The 26,108-nt window shown below is 41.3% G+C and overlaps 1 protein-coding gene across 2 annotated transcripts in view; it reads left to right on the plus strand.

The window, feature by feature from the left end:
* LOC122041077 (mediator of RNA polymerase II transcription subunit 25-like) overlaps positions 1–26,108 on the plus strand; it is a 90,299-nt gene that overhangs the window by 17,647 nt on the left and 46,544 nt on the right. For both annotated transcript variants that reach the window (XM_042600644.1, XM_042600645.1), the window contains exon 4: positions 23,747–23,877. In XM_042600644.1, coding sequence (XP_042456578.1) covers positions 23,747–23,877 — 131 coding nt within the window. The remainder of the gene's footprint in view (positions 1–23,746; positions 23,878–26,108) is intronic.

Consider the following 26,108-nt stretch of genomic DNA (forward strand, 5'->3'; position numbering starts at 1 on the left):
GTGGGATGAAGAATGTGGCCGAGCTTTGGAGAATTGAAGACATATCTTAATTCTCTGCCGCTAGCCGATCGGGGTGAGTCCTTTGTATATTTATTGTCGTCAGTGGCATCTTGTAGGCTCGGCCTCGTGAGAAGCAATGAGCGGTGTATTTTCTAAGCCACATTTAAAAGATCTGAATCTCGTTACAGGGCTCGAGTTGGCCTTTGCTTAGTTCTAGCCGCTCGGCCCACCGTGTTCTTGGCTCACACCATCATTGTCCGGACGAACAGTCCACTCGGAAGAGTCCTGTTAAATCCGAAGCGTCGGACGGCTCGTGAGTGGACGGCGAATTAAGTGAATTTGACATCAATATCAACCCGCTCGTGATCAAAGCTCGATCCACGGCTGATTTTGTGATCGAGTCAAAGGCGAGCCGGAAGCTATGTGGAGAATATGTGGATGGGTCCTCTACTCGGCTCGAAGCGGGATTGGAATATTCTTGCTCTCACCTCGAAGAGAAGATGCACTATCCGTCCGGTGGATTCAAAGCTACCAACAACGGCGGTATGAGGCCCTCATAACGGATTGCGAGCAGGCCGGCGTGGGTGCGGTCGGGTGACTCTCTGACCGGACTCGGTTGGCCGCTCAACAACTTTCGGCACCTTTGAAATCAACTGTTTGGCTTAAACTCTACGTTGAGGCCTTTGAAAACTCAAAGCTACTTCAGAGGTTCATATAGAAGATCCCCGAGCGGAGAACCGAGGCAGCGACGAGTTAGCCAAACTCGAAGTTGATAACACGGTTGCCGTTCACAACCAATTGAAAAATCTGCTGGTGGCACCGCGTCGATCGGATCGAGGCCTCGCGTTTCAAGCATTGGAGGACACCTATTATAAATTCCTCGTTCGCACCACACCCTCCGATGAATATGCGGCGACTCCTCGGGAGAAGAGCGGTCGGTTTACACTCATTGGAGATCAGCTTTAAAAGCTTTCTCCTGAAATGTGTAGCTCGGAGGACTCGACACATCCTCCGGGAATACATCAAGGATCGTGCGGGGGTCGTCAGGGAGCTCGTTGGTCGAAGATCCTCTTGGCGGATACTTTGTGACTTCTGAAACAGACGCGCTCGGACGGTATCTACACGCCTTTCATGCAGTATCTGACTTCTCCCAACCGTAGAAGAAATGAAGGCGTCAGCGTTCGTGCCGTTCGACCGATGGGAATGGATATTGTCGGTCCATTTCGAGGGCGTCCGAGACGAAATTTTACTAGTGGCGATCATTATTTCTCCAAATGGGTGGAAGCGGCAGTGAAGATCATCTGAACAAATGGTTAAAAATTCATCCGCAACACATCATTTGTCGTTTGGCATCCCTCGCGACTAGTCCAAACGCGGTAGTTCGCGGGGAAGATGTTAGAGGATTGGTGCGAGAGCTACGGCGTTGAGCAACATTTCACATCCGTGGCTATCCTCGAGCAGCGGTCGGTGAAGTGGCGGCAGGAAATTCTCCGTATCCTGCGCGCTCGACCACTTGGGAGGAAGTTGGCGGATGAAGTCTGCGGCGTTTATGGGCCATCCGAACAACTCTAAGGAAGGAGCAGGCGTTACACCTTTTCATCGGTGTACGGAGGTGAAGCGGTCATTCCGGTTGAGGTCGGCGTTGAGTCCATCCGGGTCCAGTGTTATGATGAAGGCAACGCCGAGCGGAGGAATATGGAGCTAGATTTGGTCGACGAAGGCGTGCGAGGCATCATTCGGCTGATGGCGTCCGTCAACGGATGAAGCAAAACTACTGACCGTGCGTCGTCCCCGTCGTTCGGTCGACCTTGTCTGGAAGAAAGTCGGCCCGGTCGGCGGACGTCGTGACTTGAAGCTCGTGGGCGGGTCCTTGAAATCATCGAAAAGCTCAGCTCGGGAGCGTATTATTTGGAGGATGAGGACGGTGGCGATTAGATGGCAGTGGGGCCGCGAACCACCTCCGGCCTTCAAGGCGGGGTGAAAGGTGTGCGATGTAAATCATCCATGTACTTTTTTCAACTAATCTGGAAATGCGAAATGAAGAATCAAGAGAGCAGATATAAGGCATTGGCGGCGAAGGCACGAGCGGGAGGTAAATGGGTCGAGGCAGCTCGAGGATCAGACCCGGTACCTTGGGATGGAGATAAATTATCAGCGAAATGCTCAGGCGGACCTGGCCGTTCGGCCGGAGTCGTTCTCAAGTGGGTAAAGGCGTATGGATTATCAAGGCGAGCACCGAATAAGTGAGGCCTCGAGATTAGGTTCGTAATGAATGACCCGTCTGGTTCGGTACCTGATTTCGAGGCGAGATAAGTTATGAAGGCTAAGGTCGCTCGACCTGGTAAGGAGTTAGCCTTGAAGGCCGTGCACCGTCGTTAAAGATCGAGAGCCGCCGGCTATAAACATCATGTTGTGACGCAGTCGTTAAAATCGAGAGCCGCGCCGGCCTTATAAACATCCGCGCGAGCAAGTCCGTTAAAAATCGAGCCGCCGATCATTTATAAATAACGCAGACGCAGGTGGTTAAAATCGAGAGCCGCCCGGGCTATAAACATCCGTGGCAGGCACCGGTTAAAATCGAGAGCCCCCGATCGGTTATAAACATCCTCGCCGAGCAGTCGTTAAAGATCGAGGCCGCCCAGGCCTATAAACATCCGCCGACGAGCACCGTGGTTAAAAATCGAGGCCTATATAAACATCCATGAAGCGTCGTTAAGATCGAGGCAGCGGGCCATTTATAAACATCCGCGGACGAGCACCGTCGTTAAAATCGAGACCGATCGGCTATAAATAACCGTGGCGAGCAGTCGGTTAAAATCGAGCCCGATCATATAAATAACCAACAAAATCGAGTTATATAAACATCCGTGACGAGCACGTCGTTAAAGCCAGGCATTATAAACATCCGCCGACGAGCAGTGGTTAAAATCGAGGCCGGGTATAAACATCCGTCGACGAGCGCGTCGTTAAAATCGAGGATTTATAATATCCGCGGCGAGCACCGTCGTTAAAATCGAGGCGGCGATCGTTATAAATATCGGCGTGAGCGAACCGTCGTAAGATCGAGGCTTTAAACATCGCGGCGAACACCGTCGTTAAAGATCGAGGCATGGGCGGCTATAAACATCCGCGACGGCACCGTCGTTAAAATCGAGCCATGATCGGCTTATAAACATCCGTGGACAGCACCGCGTTAAAATCGAGGCCCGCGACCGTCTTTAAACATCCGCGCCGACGAGCACCGTCGTTAAAATCGAGGATAAATGCCGATCGTTAAAGATCGATCGATATAAACATCCGCGAGCACCGTCGTTAAAATCGAGAGCCGCTTATAAACATCCGCAAATCGAAAATCGAGAGCGCCATCGGCTTATAAACATCCGCGAGCGCGCATCGTTAAAGATCGAGGCCGCCGATCGACTATAAACATCCAGCAGGCTCGTGATCGTTCAAGTGCCAGGATTGATTAATCTTGCGGTGTCGGTTTATACTTGCGCTTGTTTGAATCTGGCGATGGTTAAGTGTCTGAACAATATGGTTAAGTAAGTGATTTTGAGGAAGCGAGTCGATTGATTAACCCGATCGGTCGTTTAGTAGGAGCAGGGGCCCAGATTATCTGAATGAGCGTTAAAAGGCGGCAACGAAGGCAAAAATACAAGGCGATAAGGGGCCAGCGTCTGATAAAGTTTTGCATCCGGAGCGGATGAAAAGCACTTGAAAGAACTACGCCTCCGGTCTTGAAAATTAAAAAGGCGTCCGGGATGTCATCAATCATGGCCGCCAGGTCGGAGGCGGAATATCGTTCCCTCGGGAAGGTGGCCACCCTTCTTCGGTCGCCAGGGTGACCTTGACCGCTTCGGCGAATGTAGAAGAGACATTGTCGCCGAATTTCGCGCCGAACCGCTCCGAGTGGAGATATTCTTGGCGCGCCGGCTCTCCCTCCTTATACCTTTTAAGCACCTTGGGAGGCAATTAGAATCTTGGATTGCCTTGAGTCCATCATGACTTTTGTGTGTTGGTAGGCGGATCTCCGCTCGGCGTTCACTCGACCTCTAGCTTTTAGATTCGATCTAAGGCCCGGACTTGACTTTCATTTTATCCGGATCGTGATCGCCTCTTAGGCCTTTGGCGCGTTTCACGTCCCGTCCGCTTCTTCACAAGTCTTGGTCGGGCCACCTCTGCGACGGATCGGCCTTCTTCGGCCTCGAGTTTGTTTCTCCCGCTCAGATGGACCCGATACTTGGGTTTTCGGAGATCCTCCATTTCGGCCGGTGGTGGTGGCGATTCTTTCGAAGTGAAATAATAAAATCGAGTCGAACAATAGCATGGCGTGAAGAAAGATGAATTTACTGTGGCTGCTGCGTATTGTTATCATTGCTTGGGCGTCGTGAGGCGACTGAATCAGGCGTCCTCAAAGCTTGGCGGCGGACCGTCGAGGTTATTTCGTGAGCAGGCTCGATGGCGGCGGTAAATATTCCTCCGATGGGAATCGGAGGGTGGTGTGATGGTCGGATGGCGGGACGCGCTTCTTGATTCTGTAAGTTGCGAAGACTCTATGGTGGAAGTTTCGCCCGACGTGACAGTCAGGGAGGAGGCCGGGAAGGTGCGGTGGCGAGGCGCTGAGTCGATCTGTGATGGCGTGCGGCGGCGAATTCGCCGATCGGCTGTGGTGCTCCCTCTTGTGATGGCGGAGGAGTCCCTTGACGCTTTGCGAACTTCGCCAGTGGATCCCGACTTGAGGGACCCCGGCTCGGCGGGGAGAAACAGGATCCGCCTCGACCTCCGTTGAGCGGATGGGGCGGCGTCATTTGGTGATGCGCCCCCTCTCCCGCGTCTGCGGTGAGGATGAGACCCGCTCGTGAGCTCCTTTTGGTGGCGCCTCGATTTCCTGGCCTTGATTCGGATGGTAGCCTTGGGCGCGTGACTTGGTGATAGAAGAAATTAAAATCAGTTAGATAAAAAGGTGAAGGGAGTAAAGAGTCTCTTACCCATACGGTAGGGAAGATTGGCCCGAACGGGAGATAACCCAAAATATACAACACCCCTTGAGGTCTATCTTGTACCGCTGACCGGATAACCAGTTCGCCGCATGAAGATATGCCGGGTTGCTTCTGAATTTGCCGAGCTCCGGCTGAGTCGGCACGGCGGTTTGCCATTTGGTTCGAAAGGCTGGCCGCTCGGGAAGTCGGATGTAGAAGAAAAATTCTTTCCAATGCTTGTTGGAGGTCGGCATATTATCAAAAAATTTAAAGCCTATTCTACTCTGGAAAATGAAAGTGCCCAACTCGGATTGTTTAGGGTAGAAAAAGAAGTGGAATATTTTGGGGTCAAGAGGGATACTGTGCAGTTTAAAGAGGACGACCATCCCGCTCAGCAGCCTAAAGGAATTCGGCACCAGTTGGCCGAGCAGGATGCGAAAATAGTTGCAAACCTCTAAAATAAAGGGATGGGTAGGAAATCTAAGGCCGCCCTGGAATTGGTCTAGAAAAAAACAAATGGTGCCGATCGGGGGGTCATGGGGCCGGTCAGTCGGATTGGCTACAACTATTTCATAGTTATCGGGAATCCCATATGTCCGAACAAGGCGCCAAGCACCCTCCTCATCAAACCGACTCTCCATGGTCAGGTACCAAGGGCCGTGAACACCAACAGCGGGTTCGGAGGAGCTTGCCATCTCGAAGGAGCAAAAAGACAGCGAGAAATCGAAGGAATGGGAACAAAGGAGGCAGAACAAGTTGGGAAGGCCTTGTAAGGGAAGGGAGAAGCTTACTGAGGGAAGGTAGACAGAAAGGATCACCAAATAGCCAAAGACCACCAAGAGGCGAGAGCTGGGACGGCCGGAATGATGCAGCAGCAGCGGGAGAATGCGGCGTAAAAGGCGAAGACGAGGGCTTTATACGAACGAGGCTGGTCAGCCTCGTCCGTCGGATGCAGGTCACGGAAGACGAAGTCATCATCTAGCCGTCCGTTTCAAAATGACCAGCGTCCCATCGTACGGATCATCACCGCCACGCGAGAAGAGCCACGTGGCGCTCTGTCGCCAGGCACAATTAATGCGCCCATACCGCGCATGCTTCGACTTAATGGAGAAGATTTGCGTGATTTTCGAGAAGATCTAGACAAGCAAACATCCATGTTGAGCGACAAGACAACCGGAATGAAGAGCCGAACGGCTGAATTTGACAGAAGGGCCGAACGGCCCCAGGGATATTATAAGCTACGGAAAGGCGGCGACCGCCCGCTCGGACACATATAGTCCAGTCAGTCGGACTCACTGCCTCCTTCGACTAGACTTGAAGGGAAGGCAAGTGATCCGGCGGTAAGAATGGGGGACCCATTTCCTGAAGGGTCTCAGCTTGAGGACCGATGAAGGGCTGACTAAGCGGTTAATGGCCACGCCGAGCAGCTGAGTAAGTCCGAGCGGAGCTAGACATAACCCATCCAAGGGTTTGGGTTTTCGACGCCAAGGCAGGAGGATCGAAGGGCCGAGCGGGATGCCGCTCGGCTGGAACCGAAGGGCCGAGCGGGTCGTCCGTTCGGCCAAGATAAGGGCGAGGGTACAAAGGGGGCCGAGCGGTCTATGCGCTCGGCTCGGGATATGGGATATCAGCTAAAGCATGTCTGATGATTAGGCCGTACACAAGATCGCACGATGGAGGACCTTGCCGTCACATCATGGAAAGGTTGATACAGTAGCAGTATGGCCTCATGGACATCTTCCTGACATATCCATATCTGGGCATGGCCCTTCTGACAGACCCATACCTGGGCATGGTCAAAGGCAGGTGGTTACTTTGATTGGTGCGCCCAGGCTTCTTCGGGAGGTCTATATAAGGCCTCCATTTCTTCACCGGAGGTATGAAAAATCTGGATCTGGAGACCACTTTCTTGTTATTCCTCGCCTAACTTGAGCGTCGGAGGGCCGTCGCCGGGACACCCCTCCCGGCTCGGTTTTGCTGCAGGTTCACCGGAGCCCTCGAGGACCCAGCAAGGAGCGCCACATCCCCAGCGTTCGTTGACCCTTGGTTCGAACAGGATCACGTTATATGAGTGTCATAAACATTCTCATGTGACTATTGGTATGAATAGTCCTTACACCTAAAGTCATTACAGTTTCCTGCATAAGGAGTTGTGTACTTTGATATCGACAAACGTCACCGGTAACAAGATGGACAATAAAGTCAATCACTAGGTATGCAATAAATTATGTGGAGGGATATGAGTGATGTAGATGGGATCTATTCCTTCCATATGACGGAAGCGATGTGCCCCTTGATTAGTAGGACACAAGAAAGCATGACCATACACAAATGAGTTAATACGAGATATTGAGCTTATTTGATTGCGTGTGTTGATATAGAAAATCTGTCACATCCGCTAATCAAATTGTACAAATGTATTTTCCACTGAACCCCTTAATTAAACAATAATGTTGTAGTAACGAGCCCAGGATCGATCCGAGGAACCAACGGTAGAATGTAATTTAGGATTATCTTTCATTCCTATTTTTTGGGGTTTTAACATATAAATGGGGGTTTTTAAACTTTGAATTTAATTATAACAAAAGTAAAGCATAGCGAATAAGAAATTAATCTAAAGCAAGAGTGAAACCTAACTATGTGTCAATGATCAAATCATTACGCATTGTCACTCTACGTTGTGATAAATCCATTAACACACATCAAACTAAGATATAAAATAGCAAGACACAATTAAATATGATCTAAAGCATTGAATTAAATTGGGAATGAAATAACACGAAGCATTTAAATCTGATCTAAACAGAAATTAAACCCTAGCTTAAAAATTAAACACTAAACAATTAACCAAACATCAAATAAACACAAATTAAGCTTCAACTATGAAATGAAATGCTAGATTACTTGCTAAACCATAACAAACATAAAATGAATCTGTTCTAAGCTGTAAAAACAATAACAAAATGAAACAAACCCTAACCGATCCAACTCACAACCAATCTCACCAAACTACACACTCAAGCCGTCACACAAGAGGCCGAAATCGAAACCACCCAATTTCGGACCTTAGTGGAGCCTCTAAGCTGAGTTTCAGCTCAAGGAAGGTTCAAAAACGCCGACGGACCACCCCCGACGAGTTGAAACAACCCTAAACCCAAGAAAATGCCGAAAATCTGGAAATCTGCCTCTGGATTTGATGGAAGGCTGTGGAACGCGGATGAACGTCGAATGAAGCTCAGGAACATCGGAAGACCACCTCCGAATGTTGCTGATGGGAATCGGAGCTTGGATTTGGAGGACCACCGCCAAATCGAGCTGGAAAAGGAAGATGCCGCGAGCCAAATTCCACCGGAGAGAACACCCTCCAATGGCTCCAGAAGATCGGGATGTCGCCGCCGAGAAGCTCATCACCAAGATTGAAGCTCGGGAGATCGGAGAAGAGAAAGGGGTCGAAATCCGGAGAAAACCGCGCCGGGACGAAGCTACTGTGCGTGGAGGAATCGACGAAGAAGCTCACTGTAGCTTCTCAGATTTAAATCAGATCTGGATCTGAAATGGACGGCTGAGATTGATTCCGGGCTAAATCAACGGTAAAAAGTCATCCAAAATCTGATCCGAAGGTACTGATGTGGATATAAGGTCTGGATCTACTCTCCCGTAGGTCGGATCGATCAGATCATCACTGGACGGCCCAGATCCGCCTAGTCTTCAATAAACGGTCCAGATTAAGTCGGGCTGGATCAATAGTTAGATGAACTCAGATCTGCATCAAAACTTCTGGATCTTCATCAATGGCTCAGATCTGCTCCCCATTAAGTTGGATCGGCTAGATCTTCAACGAATGGTCCAGATCTGTCCTATTCTTGATGAACGGCCCATAATGCTCAATGGCTAGATCTTCTCGTTTGAACTCCGATTTGAGCCCAATTTCGGTCCAAATAGATCCAAATCCAAGATCCTTTGATGCCTACAAAATAAGAATTAAATATTAACACCAAATAACACTAAAAATAAGATAATTTGCAATTAGGTCCAAAAATACACACAATGCATAAAATGTGATGTAACCATGATTTTAACCTATGAAATCAACATCAAACCATGCATATATGAATCAAAATAATGCAGTAAAATCATGGTTATCATGTGTCTTCTTAGAGATCAAGAAACACAAAAGGTTGATAAGAGGATGACACGATTTATGCCTCATTGATCAATCTAGATATCAAGGATAAAGGGACCAAGTCATACATGATAATAGCCATGGATAAGTTAAGTCGGATCTCAACTTTCTCGTCACTTGGGTAGCAATGATGCCTTGCTAGATGCCACTCATTGCTTATGTATCTAAATGTTGATTTGGATACATTGCCAACATTACGAGAACCTATTGGGTCACACACAAAAAATAAGTAGATTTGGAGATAGGTTCATATGATGAATCATTGGATTAAGTCTAATCCGAATTGAACTTAGTGAGTTAGACTCAATTGGATCTAATTATTGGATTGAGTCCAATTAAACTAGACTAGACTCAAGGAGTCAATACGAATTAATGAAATAGTGATTCATTATATTTGAAATTGCATGAGATTAATTGAGTAAGACTCGATTGAATTAGACTTGAGTTAGACTCAAGTGGATTAGACTTGAGTTAGACTCAAGTGAATTCATTCACTAAGAGGATTAATGGAGATTAATTTATTAAAGGGCAACCCGGTGTACGAAGCTCTCGCTATGCAGGGTCCCGGGGGAGGATCCATTGTACGTAGCCATACCCTGTTTTTTGCAAGAGGTTGTTTCCAGGAATGGAGATTAATTTATTGAATTTCGAAATTCAATGAATCATTCAATTTCGAAATTGAATTCAAAATGAAGAGTTTCAAATGTGGTCCTTAATGGAGTGTAAATATTCATTAATGCTCATTAAGTATTTTGATTGAATGAAAATACTTAAGCATTTTTTTCTCTCATTTTGGTATACTTCTTCATATTCCTTCCTCTTCTCTTCTCCTCTAGTCCGAGACCTTCTATCAAGGTTGCTAGCACAACCTTAGGTGGTTGCTTTCTCCACTTTGTGAGTTTGTGCGACAAACGAACACTTGTTTGTGTGGATACCATAGAGGCGCGAACGTGTGATTGTGCTCAGATGCAAGCTGTCTAGAATTCGTGTGCACGCATCAAAGGTATACTATCATAATATAAACTTAGTATAGATTGTAACATGTCTTTCCCTTCGCATGGATCTTCTGGAGGAACTAAAAGTTTTCTGCTGCGCTTAAGCGTGTTTAGCGCCCTAGTTCCTTACAGTGGTATTAGAGCCACTTGCAAAGGGATATACTAAGTTATTAGAAATTTATATGTGATATAGAAATGCATGATAAGTTTACTATGATCTGAAAATTATGAGTTTCGACCAAAAATTGGTGTTTTGTTGGGAACGAAACATAGTTGGTGTTGTGACCAGCAAAGTCTCGGCCAAAGGTGTTTTGTTCGGAACGAAACATAGTCGGTTTTGAGGGTAGTAGGGTCTCGGGTATGACAACAGCTCATAAATGAGCATGCAAAATATTTTTTGCTTCGGGGGCGCTGCCTCCTAAACCCCGCAAGGGGTGCTGCCCCTTGACCCTGCCTGCTAACTGGGTAGCGGGACCACCGTGGTGCGTTGCGGCTTATAATTTTGTTGTTTATATCATAATAGATTTATGTCATAAGGATATTGTGAATATATATATATATATATATGGCATGGTGCATGGTTATGACCCTTTAACCCCAATTGTGTGTGATGTTGTAATTCATAATACGGCCTGCGTGTCGTGCCTATATCTTTTTCATTCTTGTTGTAATTTTAGACTACACTCGAATGTAACTCGAGTTTTTGTAGATTTTGTAATGTACAAATTAGAACGGAGTTAGTCTTTTGGACGACGGGTGAAAAGGAAGGAAGGACAACAACACACGATAACCAAGAAAGTGCTTGGAGAAGCTGCTTTGACCTATGTTGACTTATCGCTCTTCTCATTGGATTGAAAAGATCATAGTTTATGGGGGCCGTAACCATGTCACATTTTTTTTTATGCATATATGTGATGTGTGCTTGATTGTATACGATACATGTTTAGTTTAAACATAATTAGGTCTTTTTAAATATATGCCTATCAAAGTTTAGTACTCACTTCTAGCTTGATCATTGAAGTCAGGTTTTGCCAAAGCAAAGCGTCTCGATTTATTTTGCTAGAGTGCGATAGGACAATTGTGATGTTTGACTATGAAACTTTGGGTGCAACTTAACTAAGTTGTCTCACTTGGATTGAGAGCTTAGAGGCATATCCCATAAGATGGAATTTAAATTATACTAATCTTGAACGATTAGCCAAAACTAACTTAAGATGAGCTGTAATATGGATTTGATAAGATGGGCAAATGGACAAATATTATTGTTCATCTAGCTATACAAGAGTTGCATTTGATGCAATTGGCATATGATGCCTACCTACATTATACGAGTCCTGGGCGATTAGCCAAACCTAACTCAAGATGAGGTATAATATGGATTTTGTCCCACATGAATGTCATTGTGGTTGGATTTGGAGCTAGTAGTGTAGGTAAAACCACAACCATGACTTGCTCCTATGAAGCTTTACAATTCAGTGGGAAAATCATTTAATTAAAGGCTTAATTAAATGATCAATATATGATACTTATTTCTGCATTATGTTGTAGATTACCATGTCGTCAAATACGTCGAGCACTCTCTCTCTGCGATCTGTCCTTGATAAGGACAAGCTCAATGAAGCTAACTTCCTGGACTGGTTCAGAAACTTGAGAATAGTTTTCAAGCAAGAACGAAAATTGTACGTCCTAGAGCAGCCCATTCCTGAAGCACCCCCTGCTACTGCCACTAGAGCTGATAGGGATGCTTACATGAAACATCAAGATGATGCATTAGATGTGTCATGCCTTATGCTCGCCACCATGAACTCTGAGCTTCAGAAGCAACATGTGAACATGGATGCTTATGATATGGTTAAACATCTTAGATAACTATATAAAAAACAAGCAATGCATGAGAGATTTGAGATATCTAAAGCACTGTTTCAATGTAGAATGCAAAAAGGAAGTCTTGTAGGGCCATATGTATTCAAAATGATTGGGTATGTAGAAAACATACAGCGATTGGGATAGGCCAAGAATTGGTCACAGATCTTATCTTACAGTCATTGCCCGATAGCTATAGTCAATTCGTCATAAACTACAATATGAATGAAATTGACAAACCGCTGCCTGAGATGTTAAGCATGTTGAGAGCTGCTGAACTCAACCTTAAGAAAACAAAATCTAGTACCATTTTGATGTTGTCTAAAGGCAAAGGCAAGTGGAAGCCTAAAGGTAAGGGTAAGACCCATGCCAAAGGCAAGGGCAAGACTCATGAACTGAAACCCAAAGGTGGGATTGCTAAGGAAGGAACTTGCTTCCACTGTGGTGAGACCGGACACTAGAAGAGGAACTGCAAAGTGTACCTAGAGGAACTGAAACGGAAGAGAAGTGAGATTTCTGCCTTAGGTATATATGTTATAGAAGTCAATCTATCTATTTCTTCTTTATGGGTATTAGATACTGGATGTGCATCTCACATTTATACTATTGTACAGGGCTGAGAAATAGTAAAGCATTGATAAAGGGTGAAGTGGACCTACGAGTAGGTAATGGTGCAAGAGTTGCTACTGTCGTTGTAGGAATATATTCCTTATCTTTATCCACTGGGCTTGTTTTAGAACTAGAAGAGTGCTGTTATGTGCCCGCTTTGACAAAGAACAGTATCTCTGTTTCTTGTTTGGACAAGGAAGGTTTTTTCATTTGTAATAAAGGACAAATATTGTTTTATTTATTTCAATGATATGTTCTATTGTAGTGCACCTCTTATGAATGACCTCTATGTTCTAGACTTTGAAAACCCAATCTATAACATCAATACCAAACGGTTCAAGTCTAACGATTTGAACTAAACATATATCTGACATTGTCGCTTTGGTCATATAAATGAGAGTTGCATATCCAAACTCCATAAGGATGAACTTTTGGACTAATTTGATTTTGAATCATATGAGGCATGCGAATCTTGTTTTCAAGGCAAGATGACAAAGATTCCATTTAGTGGGCACAGCGAAAGGGTTAATGATCTGTTAGGACTCATACATACTGATGTATGTGGCCCTTTTAGAATAGCAGCTAGAGGAGACTATCATTACTTCATTACTTTCACAGATGATTTCAGTAGATATTGCTATGTGTATCTGATGAGACGCAAGTCAGAATCCTTTGAAAAGTTAAAAGAATTCAAGAATGAAGTACAAAATCAACTTGGTAAGAGTATTAAGATGCTTCGATCAGATTGAGGTGGGGAATACCTTAGCCAAGAGTTTCATGACCATCTTATTGAGTATGAGATCATATCTCAACTCACTCCACCTGGAACACTATAATAGAATGGTGTATCAGAAAGGAGAAATCATATTTTATTAGATATGGTACGATCGATGATGAGTCATACAAATCTTCCTACTTCCTTCTAGGGACATGTTCTAGAGACGACCGCTTTCACACTTAATCGCATTCCATATAAGGCTGTCATAAAGACACCATATACGATATGGACTGGAAGAGTCCCAAGTTGTCTTTCATGAAGATTTAGGGTTGTGAGGCTTACGTTCGACGATAAATCTCAGATAAATTAAGACCCAAATCAGACAAGTGCTATTTTGTAGGATATCCCAAGAAAACAAAGGGATACTACTTTTATAATCCCACACAAGGCAAGGTGTTTGTTGCCAGAACTAGTGTCTTTCTAGAAAGGGAATTTGTTTCTAAAAAAACAAGTGGGAGTCAAGTCGATCTTGAACAAATTCAAGATGCACAAACTAGCACTGACACCTTGATGGAAATTGAACAGGTACCACAAGATGTTGTGGATCATGATTTTGTAGCACCGCAAGAAGTTATGAAGCAACAACTTGTTCAAGTAGCATATGCTCTATGCAGATCTGATATGGCCCGTCGTCAACCTGAGAGATATTTATTTCTCTTGTCTGACCACGGTGATGTAGTGCTTGCTGGTCTTGACGAGCCTATATCTTATCAGGAAGCTGTACAGGGCCTAGATTCTGAGAAATGACTAGAAGTCATGAGATCCGAAATGGAATCCATGTACACTAACCAAGTATGGACTTTGGTTGATCTACCTGAAGGGATCAAACCCATTGGGTGTAAGTGGGTCTTTAAAGTGAAGATTGATATAGATGGACATAAGTATACCTATAAAGGTAGATTGGTAGCTAAATGTTTCAAACAAATTCATGGTATAGATTATGATGAAAAATTTTCACCAGTTGCGATACTCAAGTCTATTCGGATTTTACTTGCTATTGCAGCTTTCTATGATTATGAGATCTGGCAGATGGATGTCAAAACCGCATTTCTTAATGGAAATCTACTCGAGGATGTGTACATGACACAACCTGAGGGTTTTGTAGATCCAAAGAATGCTGGAAAGGTTTGTAAGCTGCAAAGATCTATTTATGGATTAATGCAAGCTTTTATAAGTTGGAATCTTCGATTCGATAATGCGATCAAAACGTTTGGTTTCATTAAGAATGATGATGAACTTTGTGTCTACAAGATCGTTAGTGGGAGCACAGTCATCTTTCTCATATTGTATGTAGATGATATACTTCTCATTGGAAATGATATCCCTACTCTTCAGTAGTGAAGACTTGACTTGAGAATTATTTTTCAATGAAAGACTTAGGTGAAATACCCTATATTTTAGGTTTTAAGATCTATAGAGATAGATCTAAAAGATTGCTTGGCCTAAGCCAGAGTACATATATTGACAAGGTGCTTAAACGTTTTGCCATGGAGAATTACAAGAATGGATTTCTGCTGATGTCATATGGTGTGAGTCTTTCGAAGACTCAATGCCCCTTTTCTAAGGAAGAAAGGGACCGCATGGATCAGATTCCTTATGCATTTGCTATAGGGTCTATCATGTATGCCATGCTTTGTACTCGCCCAGATGTCCTATATGCTTTAAGCATGACGAGCAGATACCAGTCAGATCCAGATGAAGGTCACTGGATAGCAGTCAAGAATATTCTTAAGTATTTGAGAAGGGCTTAAGATTATTTCTTGATCTTTAGAGGCAATGAAGAGCTTGTTGTAAAGGGTTACACCGGTGCTAGCTTCCAAACTAACAAAGATGATTAAAGATCGCAGTCAAGGTATGTGTTTTGCTTAAATGGTGATGTTATGAGCTGGAAGAGTTCAAAGCAGGACATAGTAGCTGATTCTACAACATAGGCCGAGTACATTACTGCTTTAGCTGCAGCAAAGGAGGCTGTTTGGACCAGGAAGTTCATCACAGAGCTTGGTATTGTTCCTAGTATAGCGAACCCAATAGACCTATATTGTGATAACAATGAGGCTATTGCACAGGCTAAGGAACCTCGCTCTTATCAGAGATCCAAACATATACTATGGCGTTTCCATCTCATTCGAGAGATCATTGATAGAGGAGATGTGAGGATATGCAGAGTCCCGATAGATGCTAACATTGCGGATCTTTTGACCAAGGCTTTGGCATAGAGGAAACACAATGGTCACACTAGGTCAATGTGTATTTGATATCCTAGTGATTGACACTAGTGATAGTGGGAGATTGTTAGTATTAACCCTAGTATCAATTATGAGATGATTGTAAAGGGCTCATTTTGTATCATATTTCATTATTAATAAAAGGCAAAGTTGGTTATTATATTTATTTCAGTTCAGTGCCGATTGAATAAGTATAATAATGCCCTTAGGTAGTGGGTTCTTATTTACAACATATCAATTGGTTGAATTAATAGTGAGATATTGTAGATATACATGGAACACTACTCTTAACTATTCCTAGTCAAACATTAATATACAAGGACAATATTAATGCGTTGAGACTAGCATGTAGGTCAACGGATGACTTGATCTCACGAGTCATGGATATGGGATATCAGGTTGACACATGGGTATATATTAGAGAATATATACTGAATGATCCGCCATGAAAATGTTTCATGGATCATTATATGAGTGTCATAAACATTCTCATATGACTATTGGTATGAATAGTCTTTAGATCTGAAGTCATTTCGGTTCCCTACGTAAGGAGTTGTGTACTTTGGTATCGATAAATGTCACCTGTAACAAGATGGGCAATAAAGTCGATCACTGGGTATACAATGAATTATGCGGAGGGATGTGAGTGATGTAGATGAGATCTATCCCTTCCATATAATGGAAGCGATATCTGTGGGCCCCTTAATTAGTAGGACACAAGAATGCATGACCATGCGCAAATGAGTTAATATGAGATATTGAGCTTATTTGATTGCGTGTGTCTACTTAGAGATCAAGAAACACAAAAGGTTGATAAGAGGATGACACGGTCTATGCCTCATTGATCAATCTAGATATCAAAGATAGAGGGACCAAGTCATACAAGATAATAGTCACAGACAGGTTAAGTCAGATCTCAAATTTCTCGTCACTTGGGTAGCAATAATGCCTTGCTAGATGTCACTCATTGCTTATGTATTTAAATATTGATTTGGATACATTGCCAACGTTACGAGAATTTATTGGGTCACACACAAAAAACAAATAGATTTGAAGATGGGTTCATATGATGAATCATTGGATTAAGTCTAATCCGAATTGGATTTATTGAGTTAGACTCAATTGGATCTAATTATTGAATTGAGTCCAATTAAACTAGACTAGATTCAAGGAGTCAATACGAATTAATGAAATAGTGATTCATTATATTTGAAATTACATGAGATCAATTGAGTAAGACTCGATTGAATTAGACTTGAGTTAGACTCAAGTGGATGAGACTTGAATTTGACTCAAGTGAATTCATTCACTAAGAGGATTAATGGAAATTAATTTATTAAAGAGTAGCCCGGTGTACGAAGCTTCCGCTATGCGGGGTCTCGGGAAGGATCCATTGTACGCAGCCATACCCTGTTTTTTGAAAGAGGCTGTCTCCAGAAATGGAGATTAATTTATTGTATTTCGAAATTCAATGAATCATTCAATTTTCGAAATTGAATTCAAAATGAAGATTTTCAAATGTGGTACTTAATGGAGTGTAAATATTCATTAATGTTCATTAATTGAATTAATGCTCATTAAGTATTTTCATTGGATGAAAATACTTAAGTATTTTTTTTTCTCATTTTGGTGTACTTCATTCTCCTTCGTCTTCTCTTCTCCTCTAGTCCGAGACCTCCTATCAAGGTTGCTAGCACAATCTTACGTGGTTGCCTTCTCCACTTTGCGAGTTTGTGAGACAAATGAACACTTGTTCGTGTAGATTGCATAGAGGCGCGAACGTGTGATCGTGCTGAGATCCAAGCTTTCTGGAGTTTGTGTACACACATCAAAGGTATACTATCATGATATAAATTTAGTATAGATTGTAACATGTCTTTCCCTTCGCATGGATCTTCTGGAGTAACTAGAAGTTTTCCGTTGCGCTTAAGCGTATTTAGCGCCCTAGTTCCTTACAAAATCTACTAACAGTTGTTGGATTTTGGGAATCCTCTCCGTCGACGAGCACAACATCGTGGATGTGGCTATTGTCCAACTTCGCGTCCTTCGAGCACTCCTCATCTTCAACAATCCGTATCATTAGAGGATTTGATTCTTTATTTTGTTTTGGATCAAATTCTGTAGTAGGATGAACTAGGTCATCACCATCATATTCTTCCTCTATTAAATTCAGATCATTAGATATCCTCTTTGTACGTTGTCACTCTTTACTGTCAACAAAAAGTATAGGAGAAGCTGGACTAGGAAGAGGTGGTCTAGCAATTTTGGAATCAATGCAATATGCAGGTTGAGGAGGCAAATTTGACCTTGGAATAAGGGAGTAAAATCTTCTAGAATAAATTCAGCAAAGTGAAAATATTGCTGTACCTCGTCAACTCCATCATCATTGTATATTGGTTCACAAATCTCTTCCGTCTAGCCTTCTAGGTCTTCCTCAAGTGGTCTACAGTCGGTTGCTTGATATAATTTGATAAAAGGTTCAGAAGTACCTGAAATGAATAAAGGGTCATCATTAAGCACTTTGTCCACTCCATAGTCGTCATATACCGGCTCACTAATCACCTCAGTCTCGTCTCCCACGTCTTCCTTAATCAACAAACTCTCACAAATCACCATAAAGTACCTCATCAACTTCTTCTAAATCATCTTCGAACTTGTCAAGATCATCTTGGGTGTCGCAGCTATTGTTCTCCATGACAAAACCTAATCATCCTTGAAATGAAGTTTGAGTGTACCAAAAAGGAAGAAATTGATCTTTCATCTTTTTCTTCATCTTCTCTCTATCCTTGATCTTGGTTTTGCTTGTTTGTCTTGTAAGCATTGCAAGTGCTCCTACCACATCGATGCTTGACCCTTGAGTCTAATGACAATCAACTTCACCTTCATCCGATTTGGAATTTGTTTATAGTTGCTTTACTTTGTCGATCCAATCAATGAATTTCTCTGTCTGTAACGTACTAAAAAATTCGAGTATATCAACTTGACATCTAAGGTCTCTATGTCGATCCTCTCGGCCACATATCTTATGATCTTCAAGATTTTGCGTTATCGTCACTGCACACTGAGTTAAATCTGTGACTTGCCTCTGTAAATCCTCAATCTCGTCTGCAGTGATACGAACACGGTGCGACTCTTCCTCAGGAAGAACCTGTGTGACATGACTACGACGACCTTCCATTGGATTTGACACTCGACTTCCTTAATCGGACACTGCTACCAATTGATATCGGGCAAGATAGTGATTATCCTGCGGACTGACGAGAAGGGGGTTTGAGAAGAAGGTAAGAAGAGATAAACATTATCCTCTAGATTTTTCTAAAAAAAGAAAATATTATTTAATAACTGAAAATTTAATTTCATAAACCGTTATACAGATGTCTACACTCCATACCCTAATACCAAAGAAAGGAAATAATTCCTAGAATCCAATTCCTAACTTGTAAAGAAAGGAAAGGAATCCTAATAAAAAGGAAAAATACTCACAATTCTAAAATCTCTAAACGGATTCAAATCCAAAAAGTAAAAAATACAAGATAGAAATTGTCAAAAATACCTAAAGTATTAAAAATACTTTAAATACTAAAAAGGTAAAATTTATCAAAAATAATAATAAAAATTTACTAATCCTTTTGCATCAGTCACCCATCCTTGACGACCTCTTTGCAACGTCAAGGCCTAACATGACACAACGTGGGCTACTTTTCTAAATTTTAGCTATAATTTTCAGAGTGGAATTAAGTGTCTGGTATGTGTATTTTTAAAAAAATTTACAAGTGATCAATGGGGATGTCGGATGTTTACTCAGTGTCTGCTCAAATATATTTTATGTTAATAGACATACAGAAGGGGTATGCATTCCTACAGCTGTAGCCCAATGGTAATACTATTGTCAATTTCATGGCTCTGGTCTCGAATATATCCTTGGCCAACCCTTTCATGCTTGTTTTCATATCGAGCTCTGGAGGTACATAGAATAGGTAAACCTCTAGGTTTTCTGCATCATCTGCAAAACTTTCAAATTTTTCATAGACATAAAGTTCCTTTGTTCTTCCATTTTTTGGAATCTAGAAGTCAGGACTAGTAGCTCTCTTAGTTTCTGTCTTTGTTGCATGTTGGATTTTCTTGTACAACCATTTTATACTTCTGATTAAACTCTTAGATGTTTGCAATAAAATTTAGTTCAGGTGTATGACTTCGTGTTTAGGTGTATGATTTTGCTGAATTGAGATTTATTATTGCAATTAATCAACTGCTAATGTTTTTTTATAAGTAAATTTTATAACTCGAACCAAAAGTATAAGAATTGGCCATTAGGAGTGAACAAAGAATTAGATCAGAGTAAGTACACTCTCAAGGACCGGTATACATGAATTTGCACACTCTTGGAAATCTTTTCACAATCTAACTGACTCTCATTAAAGAAACTTTTATTTCTAGCCATCCATACATGGTGTACCATAGAAGACAAGGCAAGATGACGAGTCTTTGTCAACATTCTACTCCCACGATAATATCTCCCAAAGACCCTTATCATCCGCTGGTATGTGGACATCTCTTGTCCCATTTGCAGCCAATTTTTCACCCTCCATAACTCCGTTATGGGGGGGCTCCTGAAGAATATATGCTTCTGTGACTCTAGCACTTGTTGACAGAAGGTGCACTGGCAATCCTCTAGTTACTCTTTTCTATTTTTCATGGGTTGCCTCCTCAGTGCCAACATCTAGAGGGTAACTGCACATGTCTTCTACACTGTCCAGACTCATACCTTCTTAGGACTAGGTTGCCTAAAGAAATCATATGCCTAAGCCATCCACCATCTCAAAAAAACAATTCTGCTAGCTTCTGTCTAGCAACCTCTAATGATCCAGCGGCCGATAATATGAGATCCTGTATCTGCAGCAACCTCTTGACCAGAGGGGAAGCTGTGTTGGCTGCCTCCCAGTTCCATAAATCAAATCCTAATGTTGTGCATACCAATGGTTGTCGGTCACCAAGTGCCCTCCATTCCTCAAATAACATCTTTAGATTGTTTCTTCTGCACCATTTACCTACTCGGCATTAGATAGTTATCCAAGTAATTAATGACGATTGCCCAAAAAATGATATAAATAAATATGAGAGAGGTAATTCACAGCAAGAAAATTACCTTCAAAGTTTTAAAAAGCATATGCAGCGTACCCACTGCACAGAGAGAGGGATGCCTCTGTAAGTAATTGCCAGACATTCAAAAGCTCTAAAAGCCTCCAAGACAGTAAAGAGAGAATTAGTATATATTTAGATCAATAAGGGATTATGGGAGCATTTGCTTAAACCTTGATTGTATCTTGTGTATCCTTCATGCACATATGAAACAACCAGAGTGAAACAGTGAAATTTTGGCTATGTGAGATCATACTGCCCTCACATTGAGACTGATAGGAATTTGCTATAGGACACAAATTGAAATTTCAAAATTTCTTTTATAAATATGCATTTCGTTAATCTGTTACATGGATAGAGGATTAACATCTGTTTTAGTTGCCAAATACATGTTGGAGTAGCGCAAGGTTCTCAATAGAAGACAACTCACAAATTTGAGCTAGTGTTTGCGTGGTTGTAAAAGCCTTTGCTGTCCCTTTAATCTTATGCCATAATCCTGAATATTTTGGATTAGTAAACCTCCTCTATAAGGGAAAACTATATTAGATTTTGCGATAGCATATGACCTTATATTAGCTAATACGTTTTTTAAGAAAAGAGAAGAACACTTGGTCACATTCAAAAGTGGGAATAATAAATCGCAAATTGATTTTCTTATGGTTAGGAAGAAGGATAGAAAGATTTGTAAAGATTGCAAAGTCATCCCTGGAGAAAACTTAACTACCCAACATAGGGTAGTAGTGTTGGATATACGCCTTAAACATAGTATCAATAGAAAGAAAATATATACAATTCCTAAAATTAAGTGGTGGAAGTTAAAGGATGGGAAGCAACATATATTTAAGGAGAAGATAGAAGTACAAGCATTAGGTGAAATATATGATGACTCTAATACAACATGGGATAAGATGGTATCAAAGTTAAAAATAGTAGCTAAGAGTGTCCTCGGTGAGTCAAAGGGGCCTGCACCGCTAAGTAAAGAATCTTGGTGGTGGAATGAGAAAGTACAAGAGAAAGTGAAGGAAAAATGAATAGCTTATAAGGAATTATATATTTGTAAGAATGAGGAAAACTTAAAAAAATATACAATAGCCAAGAAAGAAGCTAAGAAAGTGGTGAGTGAAGCAAAAAATGAAACTTTTGAACGGTTATATCAAAAATTGGATACAAAAGAAGGGGAAAGAGACATTTATAGAATAGCTAAAGTGAGAGAAACAAAAACAAGAGATCTTAGTCAAATAAAATGTATTAAAGATGAATGTAATAGGGTATTAGTAAGCGATGGAGAAATAAAAGAGCGGTGGAAGAGATATTTTCATCAACTTTTTAATGAAGGTTTAGGAGACCAACTTAACTTGGGTAATTTAATTAGGTCAAATGAGCATCGAAATTTTAATTTTTATCGTAGAATTCAAACTTCAGAAGTAAAACAAACTTTAAATGAGATGCACAATGGAAAAGCCGTTGGACCAGATGATATTCCGATAGAGGTGTGGAAGTGTTTAGGGAAACAAGGTATTGAATGACTTACAAAATTATTTAACATGATATTGAAAACAAAGAAAAATGCACGATCAATGGAGGATAAGTACTCTAATTCCCTTATATAAGAATAAGGAAGACGTACAAAATTATGCAAACTATCAGGTATTAAACTAATGAGTCATACTATGAAACTTTGGGAAAAAGTAATAGAAAAAAGATTAAGGAAGGAGACCACAGTGACAGAAAATCAATTTGGGTTTATGCCGGGAAGGTCGACAATAGAAGCTATACATCTTCTTAGACAATTAATTGAAAAATATCGGGAGCAAAAACAAGATCTACACATGGTATTCATTGACTTAGAAAAAGCGTATGATAGAGTCCTAAGAGAAATTATATGGCGAATTTTAGAAAAGAGAGGTGTTAGTGTAACATATATTGAACTAATTAAGGATATGTACGAGGATGTAACGAGTAAAGACTTAGGCGGAGTAATGAAGCATTTCCAATAAAGATAGGGTTACATCAAGGATCAGCTCTAAGTCCCTATCTTTTTACACTAATTATGGATGAACTCACTGCGCACATTCAAGACACAGTACCGTGGTGCATGTTGTTTGCAGATGATATTATTTTGATAGATGAGACACGTGAAGGAGTAAATGCTAAGTTAGAATCTTGGAGGGAAACACTAGAAGGGAAAGGTTTTAAGCTTAGTGGATTAAAGACAGAATATATGGAATTTAAGTTTAGCAATATTAGAAGTAATGAAACAATTGTTAAGATAGGAGAGGACGAGTTGCCTGGAACCGAGCGATTTAAATATTTAGGATCATTTTTACAAAATGATGGAGGGATTGAGAGAGATGTCTTACATAAAATACAAGCAGGATGGGTGAAATGGAGGGGAGCGTCGAGTGTTTTATGTGACCATAAAGTACCTCTTAAACTTAAAGGTAAGTTCTATAAAACCGCAGTTAGACCTGCTATGTTATATGGAGCTGAATGTTGGGCTATGACTCGAGCACACGAGCAGAAGATGAGAGTTGCAGAGATGAGGATTTTAAGGTGGATGTGTGGACATACAAAGATGGACAAAATAAGAAATGAGAGCATTAGAGAGAAAGTCGGAGTTGCATCTATTGAGGGAAAACTCCGAGAGACACGTTTAAGATGGTACGGACATGTACTTAGACGACCAATAAATGCTCCAGTTAGGCGATGTGAAACTATGATAAATATGTATATCAAACGAGGAAGAGGAAGACCAAAAAAGACTTGGTTAGCAACAATAAAACAAGATAAAATATATTTAAATATAGATGATGATATAATAGGAGATAGAGCTCAATGACGTAAAATGATTCATACAGCCGACCCCACCTAGTGGGAAAATGCTTGGTTGTTGTTGTTGTTGTAGTAAACCTCCTCTATAACACTGGGTTTTATTTTTTTAATGTCTTCTCTGAGTCCAAATCCCCTTTTTGTAGATTTTGTGGTGCAACGGAGTGGTTGGACAAAAGACTTGGATATTTTCCTCCAGTGGCTATCAACAATGTGCTTTTCTGGTGGTGGTTTCAGTGAAGCTGCCATTGCTGAAGGCCTTTCTGAAGCATTAATGGTAAGTGATGAACTCACAGATTCCTTTCATATATCAATTTAGTGTGTTACTTACCAGTCTTATATAGTGATTTTTTTGCTCTTCTTGCTACTTGTTCTTTTGTTATACCTACAAAGTTGTATTAGATCAGATGATGCAAAATATTTTACTTGTATTACTAATTTCCATTTCTGTTCAAATCTTTGACTAATATAGTGAAATAAGTTTGTTAGGCTTTTATCTCATCTCCCAAACTTGTTAAAGAAGCATGCTTTTCCTTCCCTTCCGGTGCTCCTAGAGGAAGCACCTCTCTTTTCTCTCTTTTACCTATCACTTCGTCTCTTGGTCTCTCTACCTATGGGTAGAAATGTCTTACATTCAAAGCCCTAAGGATAGAACTGTTGAAAAGTATACAACTATTTTAGGATAGTTTCTAATTTTTGTAGGAAAAATAAAATTAGTCATGAAAATCCCTTTATATTGAGATCCAATTTAGGAATAAAATATTTTATTCTTTTCTATTTTTTAATTTTTATATATAATAATTAATGCACAATGTATATATACTCATTATTGTGTGTAATAAAAAAGTACGAGAATTTCACTTTACATTTCTTGTCATGGTATTAGAGCTATAGGGTTTTATGCCTTTGAGATATCTCTGGTTTTTTTTGGCCTTCATTGTCAAGTTTCTATTCTGTACCAATTTATTGTTGGCCTTCATTGCGAACATCTTTTTTTCTTCTTTCTATTCTGTAAACTTTTAGAGCGAGTATTTTTTCCATAGTATGTGATGTCTAAGATTGCAGAAACTAATCGTCCTCAATTTGATGAATGAGTGACAATAACCTATCTTCTTGCTAGTGAATTTTAGAATACCCACCACTCCGTCCCTACCTAAAAGGCAAAGGAAAAAATTTGACATCTTGGCATAGGACCCAAAATGGTCATCTAGGATTATTTAGAAAAAAACAAGGGAGTTCAAAAAATTATCAATGATGGAAAAAGGGTGAAAAAATGGGAAAAAAAGTTATAAGGCATTGTTAGTGGTAGTAGCCTGTCATCATGTTGTGGCTGCTATGAGGTCACGGTTAGGCCTCGTCTTCGCGATATTGCCGCAACCTCATGACAGCCTCGCGGGACCTTTACTTTGTCGCAAGGACTCCGCGAGGTCGTAGTAGTGTCACAGTTGCCACACCTAGTCGTGAGGCCTTTGTGCAGCCATGACGACCTCATGACATCTTTGCCTAGCTGCGTGACCTCTCCTAATAGTCTCACCTAGTGGCCAGGTGCACTTACAAAAGAGTCTAGTGCCAGTTGATGGACAGAATGATAAATTTTATTTCATGTCGACTAACATAACTTGGTATCACATTTTCTTAAAATGGAATTGTTTAGGACATGATTTAAAATAAATAATGCCTCCTTGGTGTCAATCATGTGCTTGGCATGTTAAAATTAAGATAAACATTTTGTTGTTGTCTCAGTATAAAGATAATGCTAAAATTGTAGGATTCCATATGAAAAGCAAACATTGAGCTAATTATATAGTCATAATTTTCTTTTTCTTCATCTTCCACCTCCAATATGCTATCAACACCATATATGTTAGAATTTTCATCTCCGGTTGTGATGATTTTGATGATATTGACAAAGGGTTTACGTTAGCTTTGTGATTATTTGATGTATGTGCTAAGTTGGTCTACCAAATATACAAGTGTACGAGGCTTCGATGACTCAAGGTCCGTAAGATCAGAGGATGACACATCCAAGGCACCGTATGACGAGGAGCATTTGAGCATGGGAAGTCGAGGAGGAGATCTGCATAAGCAAAGGTGAGAAGAATGGCTAAAGAGGAGCCACGAGCACAAAGTATTCGAGAGATGCAACTTCATGATGGAAGACCTCAAGACGTGAAGGTACTTTAAGTAAAATGAGTGGAGTGATCTATATGCATGGGTCTGAGGTTAGACAAACAACTTAGGAGGACTCTACCTTAGAACTAATCGAAGCCTAACAACAATCGACTAATAGATAATATTCAGTCGATTGGTGTCTCATATCTTGAGTTTGGTCTATTTGGGGTAGTAGGATAGTATTAGTCGATTGATGGGTAAGATGCAGTCGACTGGTAATCCGAAGACCTCAAATTTAGACTGTTTGGGTATTAAGTTTGTATCACTTATGAGTAAGGAGTGGAGTCGACTGTCGATGACCGCTTTGTAACAACCGAATAAATTTTTTTTTGAGTC

Source organism: Zingiber officinale, chromosome 2A (genome assembly GCF_018446385.1).
Source record: "Zingiber officinale cultivar Zhangliang chromosome 2A, Zo_v1.1, whole genome shotgun sequence".
In the NCBI taxonomy this organism is placed as follows: domain Eukaryota; kingdom Viridiplantae; phylum Streptophyta; class Magnoliopsida; order Zingiberales; family Zingiberaceae; genus Zingiber; species Zingiber officinale.